We start from the raw sequence: 17,994 nt of genomic DNA, 5'->3' as shown, positions 1-17,994 counted from the left end.
TAAATCTGCTATTTATGACTACATTGGGTATAAAAATAAGAATCTTTATTTCACGTAAATATTATTATTGTATAAATAATGAATCCACTTTTAAAAATCTTTTGATTTCACGGATTTCATTTAAATACAGTTGGAATACGGAGAGTAAGCACTTAAAATGGCTTAACCACTCATATACAAAGTAAACTTCCAGGTATTCCTCTTTTCCTTCATGTTATTCGTTTCTTTTATTTTGTTAAATTAGCTTGCAGCAGCAGTTGTCTCATTGTTTTCATTGGTTTCGATCGATTTTAGCACAGTATCACTTTGGTTACTGCTCTCCGACAGCAATCTTGTTGCCTCAGTTGACATTGTAACAGGAGCTTCAGTTGTGGAAGTGGTAGTTGTAGTGGTCGTTGTCTTTCGCCATTTTCCCCTCCACTTTTTCGGGTCATCTTGGCTGACCGGCTTCACTCGATTCCCGATTATCTTGTGCCAATCAGACCCGTTGTCCTGCTGGAAAGAGCTTCCAACTAGATTTTCGCCCATCATCCCATGGAAGCCCATTGCGATTTGGTCATCCACTTTATCCTTGGACGGTCTGCTCATCAGATGTATCTGTGGGTTCAGCATAAAGGGCATCGGATACGGAATATAAACTGGAACAGGATAGAAAACTGGTTGGGCGTTTTGGGTAGTCATTGGTCCCTGGTCGACAATTGGGGAGCTCTCCCAAATGCCGGGCATCAGCAATAGGTCCTGCATTGAAAATCTCTGTTTTGGTTCATAATTTGGGCCAGCTTTCTGCATCTGAGGAGGTCGTGTTTTTTTATTTCGCTTTTCTGTGGAAGCCGTTGTAAAACTGGCTGGTGAAATAGTGGTCGCAAAATCTGGAATTATTGTGGTCTCCATATCCGGTTCCGATTTGATTGACTCCCCAAATGCTGGCCTTATTGTGGGATTTGACAGTACAATCAGTGGAGTTTTGGGATCATCTCCGCTTGCTTTCAGCACAGCCAGTAACTGCTCACTGTGCAATTGGCCAATGCATTGCCTAGTAAGGCATACGAAAACGGCTACCACTAATAATACGTATTTAAATATAAAAAGGTTAAATGTTTAATTATTTTTTACTTACCACTTAAAATTATCTTCATGGCGACGTTAAACAAACTGAACATATTTTTGATTTTTTTTCGGTCTTTATACATACATTGGAAAGTAGGTTACTGGTTAATCAATTCTTTCTAATTTTGCTAATTGACATACTAATTTCTATAGAACTATATGTTCTATATTCACTATGCGATGTTCTCTGTCTAAAAATGGCACAAAAAGTTAACCGTGCATGATGATTAAATTTGTAAAAATATTGATTCATTTCTCTTTAAATTATTATTGATTCATTTCTCTATTTCTTAAAATATAAAACGGAATGGAAGCTATTTTCGGAAAGCAGAATGTTAAGCGATGTTTCTTCAACAAATATTCTTCATTGCTTCATTGTTTATATCTGATTTGGAAAGAACCCTTTTTAAAAGGCAAATTAAAGCCAAAATATATGAAGTTCGGAATAAAAAAAATCTTACATTGGAAATTAAAGCAAATCGTCGATTTACCATAATTAACGTTATTCATAGTGACTTTTCTAGTTTTCTTGTATTTTGCAAAACCTTCTATAATTCCACGCTAGGATTGGGAAAAAGCGATACACACTACATTTAATGATTGTGTTAATTAATAAGAGGGAAAGTTTATATATAAATTTTGGGATTTTAAAGTTTGTCTGTTGGCCTAGATTCCAAACGCTAAAATTGATACGACACGTTAAAGTTATTTTCTTATTTTTTATTTTGTAGACATCTGTTACTATTTACATATAATAACTTATATAACAGTGAATAATAATTTTCTATCGAGTATTTATATATGTACTTACTTAAAGCCTTTAATTTGAGTTAACAGTTCAGTGTTCAAAATGTTAAAATAAGAAAAGTGTTCAATAAATACTAATAACGAAATGAAATGTTATATTAAGTAAGAAACCCCAAATAAATTATTCTTAAAATAGTTTATGAACTTATACCTTAAGGCCATTTGATAATAATCATAGTTTCATACATAAAATTCAATAACTAACAGATATTTAATAGAAATTATATTATTGTTTCATTTTATTAGTTTTTTTGCTTTTGTATTAGAAAATACTCTACTGTATCCATTGGGGATGATGTCGGACCCTAAGTTGTGGGTGTGGTAGAGGTCGGAATTGCTGTTGATGTTGTTTGGGACTCTGTTGTGGTTGTTGTAGATGTTGGAATTGCTGTTGATGTTGTTGGAGACTGGGTTGTGGTTGTTGTCGACGATGGAATTGCTGTGGATGTTGTCGATGACTCTTTTGTGGTTGTCGTCGATGTTGGAATAGCTGTGGATGTTGTCGATGACTCTGTTGTGGTTGTTGTAGATGTTGGGATTGCTGTGGAAGTTGTCGATGACTCTGTTGTGGTTGTTGTAGATGTTGGGATTGCTGTTGATGTTGTTGGGGACTGGGTTGCAGTTGTTGTCGACGATGTAATTGCTGTGGATGTTGTCGATGACTCTGTTGTGGTTGTTGTAGATGTTGGGATTGCTGTGGATGTTGTCGATGACTCTGTTGTGGTAGTTGTAGATGTTGGGATTGCTGTGGATGTTGTCGATGACTCTGTTGTGGTTGTCGTAGAAGTTGGAATTGTCGTGGATGTTGTCGATGAACTTGTTGTGGTTGTTGTAGATGTTGGGATTGCTGTGGATGTTGTCGATGACTCTGTTGTGGTTGTCGTAGAGGTCGGAATTGCCGTGGATGTTGTCGATGACTCAGTTGTGGTTGTTGTAGATGTTGGGATTGCTGTGGATGTTGTCGATGACTCTGTTGTGGTAGTTGTAGATGTTGGAATCGCCGTAGATGTTTTCGATGACTCTGTTGTGGTTGTCGTAGAGGTCGGAATTGCCGCGGATGTTGTCGATGACTTAGTTGTGGTTGTTGTAGATGTTGGGATTGCTGTGAATGTTGTCGATGACTCTGTTGTGGTAGTTGTAGATGTTGGAATCGCTGTAGATGTTGTCGATGACTCTGTTGTGGTTGTCGTAGACGTTGGAAGTGCCGTGGATGTTGTCAATGACTCTGTTGTGGTTGTCGTAGAGGTCGGAAATGCCGTGGACGTTGTCGATGACTCTGTTGTGGTTGTTGGAATCGCTGTTGAAGTTATTGGGGACTGTGTTATGATTGTCGTCGATGTTGGAATTGCTGTGGATGTTGTCGATGACTCTGTTGTGGTTGTCGTAGATGTTGGAATCGCCGTTGAAGTTGATGGGGACTGTGTTGGGGTTGACGTTGGAATTGCTGTTGATGTTGTTGGAGTCTGTGTCATGGTTGTTGTAGATGTCGGGATAGCGGGAGATGTTGTTGGGGATCCTGTTGATGTCGGTATTGCAGTGGATGTTGCTGGGTCTCCTGTTGATGTTGGTATGGCGGGGGAAGTTGTTGGGGATCCTGTTGATGTCGGTATAGCAGTGGATGTTGTTGGGGATGCTGTTGATGTCGGTATGGCGGGGGATGTTGTTGGGGATCCTGTTGTTGTCGGTATGGCGGGGGATGTTGTTGGGGATCCTGTTGATGTCGGTATAGCAGTGGATGTTGTTGGGGATGCTGTTGATGTCGGTATGGCAGTGGATGTAGTTGGGGATCCTGTTGATGTCGGTATGGTAGTGGATGTTGTTGGGGGTCCTGTTGATGTCGGTATGGCAGTGGATGTTGTTGGGGATCTTGTTGATGTCGGTATGCCAGTGGATGTTGTTGGGGATACTGTTGATGTCGGTATTGCGGGGGATGTTGTTGGGGATCCTGTTGATGTCGGTATGGCAGTGGATGTTGTTGGGGATCCTGTTGATGTCGGTATTGCGGGGGATGTTGTTGGGGATTTTGTTGATGTCGGTATGTTGGGGGATGTTGTTGGGGATTCTGTTGATGTCGGTATGCCAGTGGATGTTGTTGGAGATCCTGTTGATGTCGGTATGGCAGTGGATGTTGTTGGGGATTCTGTTGATGTCGGTATGGCAGTGGATGTTGTTGGGGATCCTGTTGATGTCGGTATTGCGGGGGATGTTGTTGGGGATCCTGTTGATGTCGGTATGGCAGTGGATGTTGTTGGGGATTCTGTTGATATCGGTATGGCAGTGGATGTTGTTGGGGATCCTGTGGATGTCGGTATGGCAGTAGATGTTGTTGGGGATCCTGTTGATTCTGGATCTGAGGTTACAGTTGTTGGGAGCCTTGTAGACGTTCTCCTTCTCCTCCACTTTCCCCAAAACCTTTTCAGAGCGAAGTCGGTAGGAGGCTCATCATAATCTTGATAAATTGCCTCCTTGAATACGTTTCCTTCAGTCGACAATTTATTATCGTTTGTGGCTCTTTGCTTTTCCAATGCTACAATCGGGACCCTATCATTTTTAATAGGAAATTGTTGATTCCCATAGTTTAGTTTGATGGGAATGGGCAATTCCGATTCTTTCTTTGATAATTGGTCACTGGATCCAACTATCAGTGGTTTTGTTGCGTGGTCGATGACCGCCGTAGAAAAATGTATTCCTAAGAGGCAGACTACCACGGCACTTGCTGAAAAAATAAGATTTTATAGTTTTCACTCAAAAGAATATATTTTTATTTATGTACCATAACAAATCGACGCCATGGTGATTCCAAGTCAACTGTAGTTCTCTTCCTAAATTTCTCGTTTTATATGGGCAAGCTTGCTGAAATTGGAAAGTTGGTCATTGGAGTTTGTTTCTTATAATTCTGCTAATTGATAGATGTATGGAATATTAGCAAACTTTTTTTTTAGGAATGCAGACTTTAGCTATATAAGTGTGCATAAACTCTCGACTTCTAGGGTTTTCCAATATCAGTTGATATTGGTAGTGCAAAGGCACTAATCCGAGTTTAAGCTATTTGTTCAATTGCATTTGCTTGCAAAGTATTTTGTGTAAATAACGTTGATCAGCAAAAACGATTAGGCATGGCCGTCTCGAAGTATAAGATATTGGGAGCTATAAAAGTATTAAAAGAAAAAACACTACATAGTTGCAATTTGTGGACGTTGGAGTGCAAGTGCCCAAACTATTTTTGGCAATATAATTAGGAAAAATCACAAAAATCGTAATATCTTTTAAAATTGTGGTTGTGGAAACTTTTTCGTTTGCTTAGGAGTTACCAATATATTACAAAAGAAAAAAATAACACATATTTTAGGTTTGTGGGCTTACTTGTCGTTTATGAAAACCTTGGGCATATTAATCGTACCTAATATCTGACATATATGCACGTTATTTAGAAGATCGGAAACGTCTTTGTAACTGTTACATTTGATGTGTTAAAATTCACACATTAAAACTAAAATAATGCTGAGTTTGCTGTTGTATTATGTTTCTTAAAGTACAATAAATTAATAAATTATTAGGTAATGATACTGTCGGTTCCTTTCTAAAATTATTAGATTTGGTTCGCTGATTGATCCACTTTCAGGGACCTAGCATATCCCCCGTAGCCAAAGCCACTGGCAGTACCACCACCACCGCCTCCTGCGGCAAAGTGGGGACTGTGGGAGTGACCTCCATCTTCGTGAGTGACCGAGTGCGAGTGGCTGGAGGTGTAAATTGGCTTAGCCACTATTTCGTATGTGGTGGACTTTCCCCCGCCGCCGGCCAAGCTCTTAAGACCGAGGACTCCAGACAGGGTCAAGGCCATTAAAGCTGTCATCAGTGCCTTTCCGGCCATCAGAGCGATGGCCCCGAGGCCCATGGCCATAAGCATTCCCTTCATCATGACTCCAGCCGCCACCAGGGCCTCTAAGCCTCCTTTCTTGCCGAACTTGTGCTTGCGACCTTCTACGAGGGACTTGTCATCCAACAGGCGAAATCGTAGGAACCGCGTTTTCAGAAGGTTTTCCAGTTTGGCCACTATATAGCCATTTAAGCGAGTGCTCGGGTCACTGGGATAGCTGCGAGCCACTTCTATATAAAATAGAATAGAATTAACAATTCTTGTCTTTAAACATATGTTTGAGTTTTCCAGAACGTACCTGCCATGAGCTCCGATGTCTTGAGTTCGGTGGCGTTCTCATCCTTTACCACACTGATTCCAGGCAAAACGTTAAGTTCCTCCTGTTCGGCGAGCTTTTCCATGATCTTGACGAACTCGATCTTGAGGCACATCCAACTGAAGGAAGATGCTTCACAGCCACTGAGAAGGCTCTCTGCCCTTTGGGGTTTTCTAATGGTTTCCGGAGGAACTTCAGGCACTTCGTTGGGCTGGACACTGGCAGCCGTGGCATATTTGCACATGAAGGCGAATAGGGCCAAGTAAAAAAGATATTCCAGGGTCTTGGTCAGCAACATCTTCGCTATCATCTACTGCAATGGGGACTGTTTGTGAGACTGCATCATCTCGATTTGAAGGCCTTCGCTTTTATACCCGCTGCCACTGTTTCCATTCCCATTTCCCTTTCACCAAACCGTGCTCCGTCCGCACTGGGGCCCTTGTGCTTTTCTAATTACCCAAACGATTTGTGGTCGAAATTCTTCCCAGCGTCAGTCAGCTGCGTCCAACTGGGCGGCACTTTCGCTTTCCTCTGCGCCAGCGGTGGAGGTCGGTCTTGCGAAACGGCCGGCTAATTCTGTCACCAAAAGTTCCAGCCAATGAATTCCCCAAGAGTCCGAGAAGAAAACTCTCCCAGACTCGGGAATTCAGGTAATTACAAGTGCCTGATAAACGTCGCGTGCCTCGGACCTTCATAAATTAAGACCCAACATTTTGCCTGCCTAACTGGGACTAACTAACAATTCATTGTTAATTATTACTTCATTTTCATTTGTGTCTGACCCAGCGTCGTTTCGCTACTTTCTTTGCTCGTATTGGCCATGAAGAAATTTATCTTTCCACGCCGAGAATGACCTGTTTAATATTCAGATTACATGCAGTGCTAATGACCAATTGGTTGGTTGACTTTTGATTTTTGCTTTTTGACTAGCAGGTGTCTTATTTTACCAACTGAAATTATACGGGGTGCTTGGAACGATTATGCAATCTAATCCACTACACTGCTCATTTAAAAACATTGTATTTAATAGTGTTTTATATTTATATTGTTTAATATATTCTTACATCTCTGCCGACATTTAGTACATGCCCCGTTTTATGCTTTTATAATATATTTTAATTTTTATTGAAAAGGTAAGACATGTTAGTTCTGGCATAATAAAATTAATTTAAATAAATATTTGTGCAAATCATGTGCCAATCTTTTGGATATTGATCGTTGGTGCTTATGGTCCTTTTAATTTTTCTTATATAGCTTATCCTGCTGTTCTCTTGGTCGTTGTGGTTGTAGTTGTGGTCCACTTGTTCCTGAATTTTTCACCAAATCTTTCGAACAATTTGGTTCCATTGTTATTGAAAGGCGGGAATCGGAGCTGTCCAACATTTTCTGCTTCCTCCACCACAGGGGCAGCTTCGATTGGCTGCTCGGTGTTCACAGCATCAATTTCTGTGCTGAGGGGTTTCCCATCATCCTCGACAGGAAGTGTCCAGGCCAAGGATACCAAAAGGCCAACAATCAAGGCGAATTTAATCTGACAGCCAATGAGTTTGTTGCTTAAGCCGTTCATATTGATTCTGTTGACTTTTGGTCAGCACGAGTGGTGTTTTTATACGAACGCCAAGTGGGACATTTGATTAAAAATCAATTAGGAAGTTGACGCAAAGAAAGCCGCGGGCCCAAACTCAACTTTGCTAATATAATTAAGCGGAAATGTGTCTTCAATGGATTTGTTTTTGCAAGAGGTTCAAGGAAAGTGTTTAAGTTAAGAGACCACTAATTTCACTTTCCAGATTAGTGCTTTAACTTTTCCTAGTGACTTTTCAGAAAATACCTTTGACACTCAATAAGGAAGCTTTGAGCCAGAAATAATGTAAGTCATTGCCTTTTTAAAAGTATACTACCTGTACATTCCCAAAGTTTGTGACTCGGGCAAAAAGTTTAAACAGTCTATGGTTTTGCATTTGATGAATCATTTTTATTCAATTGCTTTAAGTTGTATGAATAAATACTTAGTAAGTAAGCTCTTTAGCAGGCATAATCTTCGTTGCTTTCGATGAACCTGAGTGACATGTACGACCGCCAAGAGACATGTGGATGTGGAAATGTGCAATAAATATGGCGCAATCATTGATTGGCCGTAGTATCCTTAAGCATTGTCCTTTGGGCTAGCCAAGAGTCGAGGGACCGTTTCAATAGTTCTCTTTTTTTGTGATTTTTTTTGGTATGTCGCAGCTAACTAACTAAATGTAACTAAATAATTATTGACTACGAATTAGGCCATTCTTCAGGAAAGTCTTAGAGGGATAGGTTGTGGAAATGGGGATGAAGTGGGAGAAAGTTGAAGAAGGGAGTCGCTTTGGTAGGATAAGATATAGCAGGTGAAAGATTGAGGCTAGTACAGAGTGGGATGGATGGATCGGTGGGCGTTTTCCGGCTTAGAAGGGCTGGGCCAGACCATAGTGGTTGTAGGCCAGATCGGCGGCTCCTGCCTGACCATTGCGGCTCCAGTCGGAGTGCACGATGTCGGCGTTCAGTGGGCTGCCGGTGATGTAGGCAGTGGTGATGTGTTCCTTCTTCTTGGCCAGCAGATCCTTGAAGAAGGTGGCACCTGTGCGGGAAATGTGGGTAAAAAGTTTTTTCTGAGATCACTAAAAGTAAACTCACCAGCCAGGATGAGGGCCAGGAAGGAGATGGCCAGAGCCTTCAGCGAGATGAACTTGATGATGGTGAACATAATCTTGACAACGACGGCCTTCTTCAGCTTCAGGGCCAAAAGAAGGGGCAGCAGCATCTTCTTCATGCGCTTGCTGCGGGACTCTGTTTATTCCGGGAGGGAGAAAGTAAAGAGAAAGCGGTGTTTTAGCCATGCTCCTAAAAGTATGCAACGCCTGGCAGTCGAGTGAAAGCTTTCACTTCGCTTCTCGTCAGTGCAACTGAGTGTGCTAGTAGTTTTGCTTTTGGCAGTTGGCTTTGTGCACAGCAGAGTGGACCTTAGTACTTTTAGCCTTGGTAAGTAGACTTTGAAGTGTAGTGTTCGTTGACCGTAAAGAACAGGAACGACTTGAGAGCCGGGACGGTTTACTAAAGCTATTCACTTGTGCGCACGATTGCCTCTGTTTTTGTAGTAATTAATGAAAATGTAACTTTTAACTTGTTTAAAATTATTTTAAAGTTCTTTGGCTATTAACTCACGGATTTGCTAACATTCTACCAATTTATGTCTCTTTATATTAAATATCTAAGTTATTCAACGCAATATGAAAGCTTAAAAGCATGCATTTTTCTTTCTCTTGTTTAAACTATATTCTAAATTTTCAAATAAAGGAAACCAAGATCACTCACCATCCATGGCGCGTCCGGTGTACTCGTTTTCGGCGTTCTCGTCCTGTTCATCGCCGGAGAAGGAGAGGTTCAGCTCGTGGGTCTCCAGGTAGCGCTCGGCGCGGTCCTCGAAGGACTCGACGGCCTTGGATGCACCGAAGCTACGGCCCGACTCCGATCGGTCGATCCTCAGACCGCCGAACAGCGCGACGGACTCCTCGCCGTCCAGGCGGTTCAGCATGTTGACCAAGTCCTTCTCGGTGTTGTCCTGGGAGGGAAGGGCCATGGAGCCGCACACAAGGCTGGCCAGCAGCACTACACATACGAATTTCGCGCACATTTTGATTAGCACTTGGGGGTGTCTTGACTTTGAGTGGGTTATAATCCTTGGGACGGCTGCCTGGAGCTGGTGAGTGCTGCCGATGTGAACGGGAATCGCTTTGTGATTAATTGAATGCACTGCCCCCGCGTTTTATACCATTTCGATTCGACGTCGATTGACCAATTTTGTGGCTAGAAATCGCGTGGCAGGCCAAAAATCCAAAACGCACCGCTCGCCGCTGCAATAACAATAACAATACCGAACGGCAATACCAAAAATCCAAAAACAATTTATTCAAAGCATATGCGTATGCTACCTGGCCGGCAGTTTCTTGACCATATTTCCACGCACGTCGCGATGTCAACGAAAGGGAAGTGGCCAGTGGCCAGTGGTCGGCCGGCTGAATATTATTATTATTTGTATATACCATACATATATTTTCTATAAGCAAGTGGCCCGATTTCGGGTGCTCGGCCGTTATCCGTATCCTAATTGGCATTCAATGGAGTCGCCGGGGCTACGTGTTCGGATTGCCTGTGCCAGATTCTTGGCCGGTTGTTCCTCTCCATTAGCTCCATTAGGGCTCGCGGTGGAGAGGAGATTATAGCGATGGATCTGCGAGACCCACCCGTATTTGGTATGCCCCGCCGGTGGTGACTTAATGCACAATTTGGCCCAGTTAGTTACTCTGGCGCTTTCAACGCTTTCGATTTCATTCTCCCTTTGTAAAGTGGCGTTCGTGGCTTGTTTTCTATTTCAATTGCTTCTAAATCTGCCTGTGAAAGAAAGCTGAATTCTAGCACATCAATCGCAAAGTGACACTTTTATGAGCATAAGTAGAAAGTTTCTGGCAAACAATTAACATGCCGAACGGCCGTCACATGTCCACTAGAAACTCCAATTATGAGCAGGCCACAAACTTGCCAAAAACTAAATCCCCAGCTTATCAGCTCTTTTTCTCAACGTTTTTCTGTGTTCTTTTGGGTTTTTTTTTTTTTTTGGTTTGTTGGTGTTACAACAGAACCTGCCACAAGTTTTAATTGCCAGCCGCAAACTTGTTGCCGCCCAGCGAACAAAGTTCCACATATTTGTTTTGGGGTCTGTCAGCATTTCAATTAAGCCCTGGGAAACTGGGAAAGTCTGTGGCCACAGGTGAGCACTGCCCACGTGCGTGGATTTGCGGATTATATTTTTTTCGGGTGCAATACTCTTGGTTTTATTCAAACATTCGACTTGACTTGCGGGTGCTGTGTGCGTGGTGTGTCAATAAATTAGTTAATTACATTTCGAATAAATTACTACAGGCTAATGGTTTCAAAACGAAGGCACATCTGTTGGAGCTGTCTTTCAGCCGCTTCTACTGCTGCTGCTGACCGGCGTAGGCCAACTGCTGGGCATCGGACCCTTCCTCGCTGATGCTGCGGGCATAGGGATAGGACGAGGAGGCTCCCGAGCTCCAGCCGGCGCTGGCGGGTGCGGACCAGGCGTTCGAGTTATAGGCTCCGGCGAAGGAGTTGCCTCCGAACTTGTTGCCGAATCCGCCCAGGAGACGAGAGCCGCCGACCAGGATGGCCAGGAAGAAGGCCAGCTTGGCCACGATCACGGCCTTGAAGGTCAGCAGAGCCAGGAAACCGAGCACCAGGGGAATGACGGCGAACAGCTTGGCGCCAATGGCCAGAGCCACGGGTCCCAGCATCTTTTTGATCTTGCCACGGCCTGTGATTGGATGTTAGGTAACTATGTTTTATATCGTATCCCAAGTCAAAACACACCTTCATCGAGGGCACGAGCCACCTGCTGGGTGGTCTCAGCGGGCAGTTTGAACTCCAGGTTGTGGGTGCTCAGGAAATCGGCGGCGCTAGAGACGGCCAGATCCACTAGACGACCAGTACGCTCATCGGCATTCTGGGGCAGCTCGGCATAGACATCCTGCTCGCTCATCGATTTTCCAGTGCGGGAAACGAGACTGGCGGGATCCCTAAAATGATATTGTAATTTATAAATACTTTTTTACACTTACTTAACTTTTATGACAACTTATATCCCGAATGCCGCTATTGGCTTATTATACCACTTATTATTTTACTGTCATAATTTTTGGAATGATGTAAGAAATGGTGCCTTAAGATTGTTATTTTTTAGCATTAATTATGAAGTGTTTTTGGCCTTAGTCTTGGCTCACCATTTAAATCTATAAATTAGTAAGAAAATGGGTATCAGAATCTTAGAATGTCATAACTGTTGTTTTGTCTAACTATCTATTAACTAATTTCTCAAAATTTATTTTTAATTGCCTTTTCTATCTAAATAGCGTTCCTACATATCTTGATATCATTATTTCATTTTAAGTAGCTTTCCTAGCCAACTTTTGTGATGCAACCACTACTTTAACTAGCACGGATTGAAGATTTTATCTCGGGCACGTTCTGCTTTTGGTTTCAGTTTCGCTTTCGATTTGGTTTTTGTTTCAAGAACCAGTCACTTTCACTGATAACAAACACACACCTCTGGAAGGTGACTCCACTGGCCAGCTCGATGTTGTTGCTCCTGGCGGCGCGGTTGAGGGCGGTGATGCCCTTGACGGCCAGGCAGGTGGCCATGTCGTCGCTCTCCAGACAGGCCCCCAGATACCGGGCGGCCCGGCCCAGGGTATTGTCGCCCTCGACCTGGTTGTCTTGAACACTGGGCGCAGCGAAGGCGCAGCTGGCCGCCAAGAGGGTCACACAAGCGATGGCAAACACTTTCATTTTCGATCGATTGGTATTTAGACGCGGTTAATCCTTGCTAATATAGCTGATCCGGGGTTTCGATTCTGGAGATCGGGCTGCTGCTTCTCTGAGGGAGCGCTGAGATGAGTTTGATGTATGCGTCTCCGGACATCTAGCCTTATATATTGGGCCTCAGCCGCTCAGTCGGCGTCGCAGTCGGTGCGCATTACAAAACAATTCAAAAGTAAATTAAATAAAGCCCGGCGAGAGACGGCGGAAGTTATGGCCAAGACGCGAAAAGAGCGAACTCCGAATTGGAGACAGGGCCCAAAAAAAAGAAGAGTCGCAGACGCAGCCGCATAAATCTAGAGAACGGCGGGGAAACAAAGTCAACTTGTTTGTTAAGTGAACATGTTCATTTCGGGCTGCCTTTTTTTCGGCAGCGCCGCTCCGGAGACGTCGTCATCCGTCATCCGTCCGTTGGCGTCGCGGAGAGAGAAACTCGCACTTGGACTTGGTCTTGGTCTTGGCCATTGGCCAAAAAGGGGCGCCCTGGAGTAAAAAGTCGGCCTATTGGCTAAGGTCTGCACGGCGACAAAAATCAGCTGGCTTACATAACCGAGGTGGTCCACGGAATCACTTGTAACCACATTCCTTGCGTTGTAATTTCTCATCATCATAAAGCACAATTAAGCTTTAAAGGTCTTGAGATCAAAAGTCACACAGAAAATGTTTTTTTTTTTACAAAAAGGCAAGGACTCCGCATTTTTCCGCGGTGTAGGTGGTCGAAGCGTGAACATGGGCTTTGGTCTCCCACGGACACGCCCTCCATGAAGCTGGGGCCCTGGTGTTTACCGGTGGTCTGAGCCCTCGGCTTCGCGTTTGCGCCCAGCTTTCATCCGACTCTCGCTATGGCCAAGTCACATATTTGCTAATTTACTGACTCTTCTTAACCGATCCGGTTGCCGTATATTTCACGCAGCCCATTTATGAACGCAAAAATGTGTTTTTCTCATTCTCCGGCTTAAAATGGGTCAGTCTTATTTGCCGTAGTTGTTTTTATTATTGTTGGGATATGGTGAAATAGTGTTTAGCACTTCGATGATTGAACTGGACTGTGTGGCGAATGTGTCTATGTGGTAATAATTGAAAGTTAAGTGGTTGGCTGTGTGGATGGAGCAGGAGGTCATTGAGAATTTATATAACAAGCTGAAAGAAATTTGCACTAACAGAGAGAATGATAAATAGCCTTGGGGCAGGTGTTTAAAACAGCATTTCCTTTATCTTTTATATTATCGATTCGCAAAGGAGCTAATTTTTAAAGCACACATATACTTATACTGAGAATGAAGAAGATAGGAATGTGCTATTTACTGAAAATAAAATAATAAATAAGGTAAGGAATAAATTGTTGTTCTTAGAATTTAATTCCACTTATATTTTATATCCCACTTGTTTGGTTTTTAAGCTGACAAGGATAATTTCATTTGCATGCCTCAGGACATATCACTATTAATTCACTATCTATATCTCAAAGGCAATTTCCAATGAAAACCTAAAAGAAGTGTGAGAATGGACAGGCAGAATTTGAACTGTTGCCTTCTTTGGAATTCTGCAAGCGACACGCAAATGTGTTATATCTAAGACTAAATCTGCACTCAATTCCCAAACGATATAGTTTCTCCAGCGACCTGAGACATTTCTACAAAGCAAAGCCCATCAAATGGCAGTGTGAATTTTATGATTCATCCATTCAGACATCCAGCAATCCAGCCATCGATGATTTTCCCTGTCACGTTCTGCTATCGCGGCCTCCTGCATTGTGGCCATTTATGTTGCTAGCCGAGTTTCTCTGCCGGCATTGCATCGTAAAATCTTGCGTTTCCGACAAAAGATCTCCACTATAAAATCGAAACAACTTCAATTTTTGGCAGCAACAAAATTTGTATTTTTATTGTCTCGCAGCAGCTTATTAAAGGCAGTCCATTCAGCGGAGGGGAAGAAACGGCCTCACTCACTTTCATTTATATTACAACGAAATGCGACACTAAATGTTGCCTGCCCTCAATGTTGTTGCCCGCCTTTTTGCTGCGCTGTTGTTGTTTTTCTGTTACTTGTTGTCTTGCTTATTGTTATTGTTATTGCCGGCTGATTGTTGCTGGGCAAACCAGCCGCGGGCGGCGGCTTGTCACACGCTGCGTATGAGTGACGCGCCTTTATTTTCGGTTATTGTTTTAGCCGCGTAAAACGGCCAAAAGTGGCCCAAAAAAAAAGAAAGTGTGCTAGGCATGCCTTATTGGGCATATTGCGCCAATTTGCATAGTTCCCCAGAGTCCAGATTGCACTGCGGCGGCATTTCATTCATGGTGATGAAGATGATCATAAACCACATGCCATTGGCTTGGCTCATACGCGATCCACTTTTTCGCATTCATTCATACGATTCAGGCGATTCGCGTCATCGTTTTCGTGAGTGAAAGTTACGTAATTTCGGCGTAAAACCGAACCAACCAAAATTTTGCAATCTGCAGTGCTCACTGCTAAACCGGATGGATCGACGGATAAATGCCCGGGGACCTCCAACGCGCAGCCAATAATGTGTCGGGTTTTATTACCCGCCTAACTGTAAAATCAAACAAAATTTCTAAATGCCAATCAATAAACAATTTCTCTTTTCTTCGTTGCGGCTTTTTGGTTTCTGCCCCCAAGAACTGTCACTGTTGCACATAAAAAAAAGTATCGTTATTTCGATATTAATACAAACAAATATATAGGTAATTTAAGGTAAAATGTTTGTCTTTCCAAAATGGTAAGTTAAGAATTTCTGCGAAATTTTAAATATAAGATACACAAATTTAAAACTGCATGATGTTTTTGATAGCAATTAAAAATGTTAAAATAAAAGTAAAAATATTTGGTGTTTTGGTAATTGTGAAAGTGAGGTAGTTTTTTAACTCCAATTACTAATTAAATACTTAAACAATGCATTCTTTTAAATAATATATTTATTATGCTGACCAATATTTCTCTGTGATAAAATTTCCCAAAATTTTTTTCTGCGAAACCTTACCCCCCTGTTTATGCCTTTCTGACAGCAGCCTGTTGGGCATTTATTATTTACACAAAGTCAATTAGCTCCGTTTCATTTGTGCGCTTTTCGGTTTGCGATTTGTTGCTGGCCGTCGCTCAATTAGCTGGCAACAAGTTGCCATAAATCGATAGCCGCTTTCCTCCCACTTGGCCATGTGGGTGTGGCAGGTTGGCTATCCGTCGAGCTCTCTTTCGGCCCATGTGTGTTTGCTTTTCAAATTAGCCGGCTCGAATCGCTTCGAATTTCGAGGCTTTGCAGGCTCGTTTTTTTATATTTTTGGGCAGCGTACGTTCTACTGACCCATTTGCGTGTGTTTTCATCAAATATCAGCCAACGGAATGCCAGCGGCATTATTGGAATTCCAACGCAATGGGGGAGAAATAAATCTGCGGAGCAGGAAAATTACACGCAGCTTGTATCGGGTAAGAGATAGAAATTTATTTCGTTCGAGTCAAATGCCAAAATGGCAAAATAGTTGGAATTGGCAGACGTTGTGTACTGTGTGAACTCTAAGCCTTGAACATGAGCCTTCAAGATACCAAAAACATTCTTCCAATGATTTGATGGAATTTAAAATTGAAATAAACGTTAATATGCCAAGCAGGAAAACTCCAGTATATGAAAGGCTATCTACACGAAATTTGCACGAGAAGGAGTTGTGTTTGTTTTAATAACTTTCTACTCAGCTCTTTGCTCTTTGTTTAAGGACTTTAACAATTCTGCTACTTAAATATTTTAAAGTATTTTCAGGGGTAATGGTGTATATAACGTGCCTTGGCAAGTCTTTTATTGATTTCTACTCCTAGCGATTTAAAATGCTGGTACAGCTTACCCTTGGTACCCAAGTTCAAGGAATTCTTAAATTGGGGATGCTTTTGTATCTTTGCCAAGCACAGATACAGCCACACGAATTTCGTCATCCGCCGCAAACACATAATTTATTCCCATCTGCAAACACAAAAGTATCCGAACCACAGCCAAATTATGTCTTTTTAAGCTTTTTGGGTTAAGCGCTGAAATGCCATCAGGTGAAATTGATTTTCTTTTCATTTGCGCAAATATGAAATGTCAATATTGTGCGTAGTCGTTGCTGTCATTGTCGCTCGGCTGAGAAAGTGCAGCGCCAACATAAAGCGTTTTCCATGCATTGAGCGGATATATCCATATACATAAACATACTCGCATATATATAAACGTAAACGTTTTTTTTTTGTATCTCAAAGGTTTCTTTGGTTCGGCGCTAGTTATGCTATTTTCATTTAAAAAATTCATAGCCATTACCTGCGGGCACACTGCGGTTCAAAGCCAAAACAAATTCAATTCACTTTGCCACGAGAGCTAGGGCACTTGCCATTTTTGGGACGGCGACATTTATATATATTATTTATACTCTAGCAAGGGGTACTCCAGCTCATCGCATGATTGGACACCCCAAAGGAATTTTTTAAATTGTTCACTTTATTTATTCTTGTATGAAACTTGTCGGGCATACAAAGTCGATTATATTATATGACTTAAATATTCCATTCAATGAGTAAGTGAGTTATAGAAAAATACACTTTTCTGCATTAATTTAAGCTTGTAACAAGATGAACTTAACTTGCAAAGTAAGAAGTAGCTCTCACATAACTTTGATGAATTAAATAAATAATTTAAGACCACAAGGGTATTTTAAATCTCGTCTTCCCAAACCTGCCATTATTTTCCGTTTTTTTACCCATTTTTGCCTGCTGAAAAAATATGACAAAGTGCGCCTGTGGGATCACTTTTAGTCCGAGCTCAGGCCTAAGTATCAACGCTTTGTTTAACCCATCTGGCTGGGCCAAAAGAAAGTGAAATTGATGACACAAATGCCCAGACAACAAATACGAAGCGGTGTCTATGCTAAATGGCCTGGTTAAGTAATCTCGTGAGAGCCGCAAACATTGCGCAGTCAGCGAAGCTGAGAATGTTGTTAATAGCCAAGGTAGAGATGCGATGACAAAGACCGCCCGGCGGCTTCCCTTCGCCTTCCCCTTCCCCTTCCCCTTCCCCTTCCCCACCGCCGTCGCCTTTTCCCAGTTTAATTGCCCAGCTCTCCGGTCTCAACTTCACTTTCAACGTCTCACTTAGAAAGAAAGATACGCCCTGTTGTTGATCGATCTGTTAGATACGCGACAGGCATGCGCATACCGGGGTCGCGTATCTGCTGTCTTGTATCTCGTGTCTTCCAACCGCTGACGAATCTTTGGACCGCCCCTGCCACACTTGCAATTGTCTATTTGCTTTGGGCGCCCTACAACTTTCACTTGGGGCGTGGAAACGGAGGCGCGATTTGCGTAGGCTGCTAACATCAATTCAGGCAACCACGACGCCTTAGCACGTAATGGGGTCCTCTTTTTGGATCAGCACTTATGGCCAATTTTTGTTTTAAGCAAATGATAATAAATTCAATCTTAAACT

The 17,994-nt window shown here is 42.5% G+C and overlaps 5 protein-coding genes across 5 annotated transcripts; all 5 read right to left on the bottom strand.

The window, feature by feature from the left end:
• Positions 1-24: 24 nt before the first annotated feature.
• Positions 25-1,136, bottom strand: LOC6614092. Its single transcript, XM_002038510.2, has 2 exons — positions 1,118-1,136; positions 25-1,061 (listed from the first exon to the last, which is right to left on the bottom strand). Exons 1-2 carry the CDS (start codon positions 1,134-1,136, stop codon positions 241-243), a joined length of 840 nt encoding a protein of 279 aa, XP_002038546.2. The 3' UTR covers positions 25-240.
• Positions 1,137-1,773: 637 nt separating this feature from the next.
• On the bottom strand, positions 1,774-5,303 carry LOC116801649 (GATA zinc finger domain-containing protein 14-like). The gene is made up of 5 exons (XM_032722521.1): positions 5,278-5,303; positions 3,037-4,264; positions 2,833-2,984; positions 2,193-2,761; positions 1,774-1,787 (listed from the first exon to the last, which is right to left on the bottom strand). Exons 1-5 carry the CDS (start codon positions 5,301-5,303, stop codon positions 1,774-1,776), a joined length of 1,989 nt encoding a protein of 662 aa, XP_032578412.1.
• On the bottom strand, positions 5,130-6,438 carry LOC6614091. The gene is made up of 2 exons (XM_002038509.2): positions 6,093-6,438; positions 5,130-6,024 (listed from the first exon to the last, which is right to left on the bottom strand). The coding sequence occupies exons 1-2, from the start codon at positions 6,418-6,420 to the stop codon at positions 5,504-5,506; spliced, it is 849 nt and encodes a 282-aa protein (XP_002038545.2). The 5' UTR covers positions 6,421-6,438; the 3' UTR covers positions 5,130-5,503.
• Positions 6,439-8,063: 1,625 nt separating this feature from the next.
• On the bottom strand, positions 8,064-9,864 carry LOC6614089. The gene is made up of 3 exons (XM_002038507.2): positions 9,453-9,864; positions 8,775-8,927; positions 8,064-8,718 (listed from the first exon to the last, which is right to left on the bottom strand). The coding sequence occupies exons 1-3, from the start codon at positions 9,769-9,771 to the stop codon at positions 8,546-8,548; spliced, it is 645 nt and encodes a 214-aa protein (XP_002038543.1). The 5' UTR covers positions 9,772-9,864; the 3' UTR covers positions 8,064-8,545.
• Positions 9,865-10,933: 1,069 nt separating this feature from the next.
• Positions 10,934-12,602, bottom strand: LOC6614088. Its single transcript, XM_002038506.2, has 3 exons — positions 12,259-12,602; positions 11,526-11,731; positions 10,934-11,469 (listed from the first exon to the last, which is right to left on the bottom strand). Exons 1-3 carry the CDS (start codon positions 12,498-12,500, stop codon positions 11,111-11,113), a joined length of 807 nt encoding a protein of 268 aa, XP_002038542.1. The 5' UTR covers positions 12,501-12,602; the 3' UTR covers positions 10,934-11,110.
• Positions 12,603-17,994: the final 5,392 nt, after the last annotated feature.

The sequence above is a fragment of the Drosophila sechellia genome, chromosome 3R (genome assembly GCF_004382195.2).
Source record: "Drosophila sechellia strain sech25 chromosome 3R, ASM438219v1, whole genome shotgun sequence".
In the NCBI taxonomy this organism is placed as follows: domain Eukaryota; kingdom Metazoa; phylum Arthropoda; class Insecta; order Diptera; family Drosophilidae; genus Drosophila; species Drosophila sechellia.
This window is presented reverse-complemented; position numbering and strand designations above follow the sequence as displayed.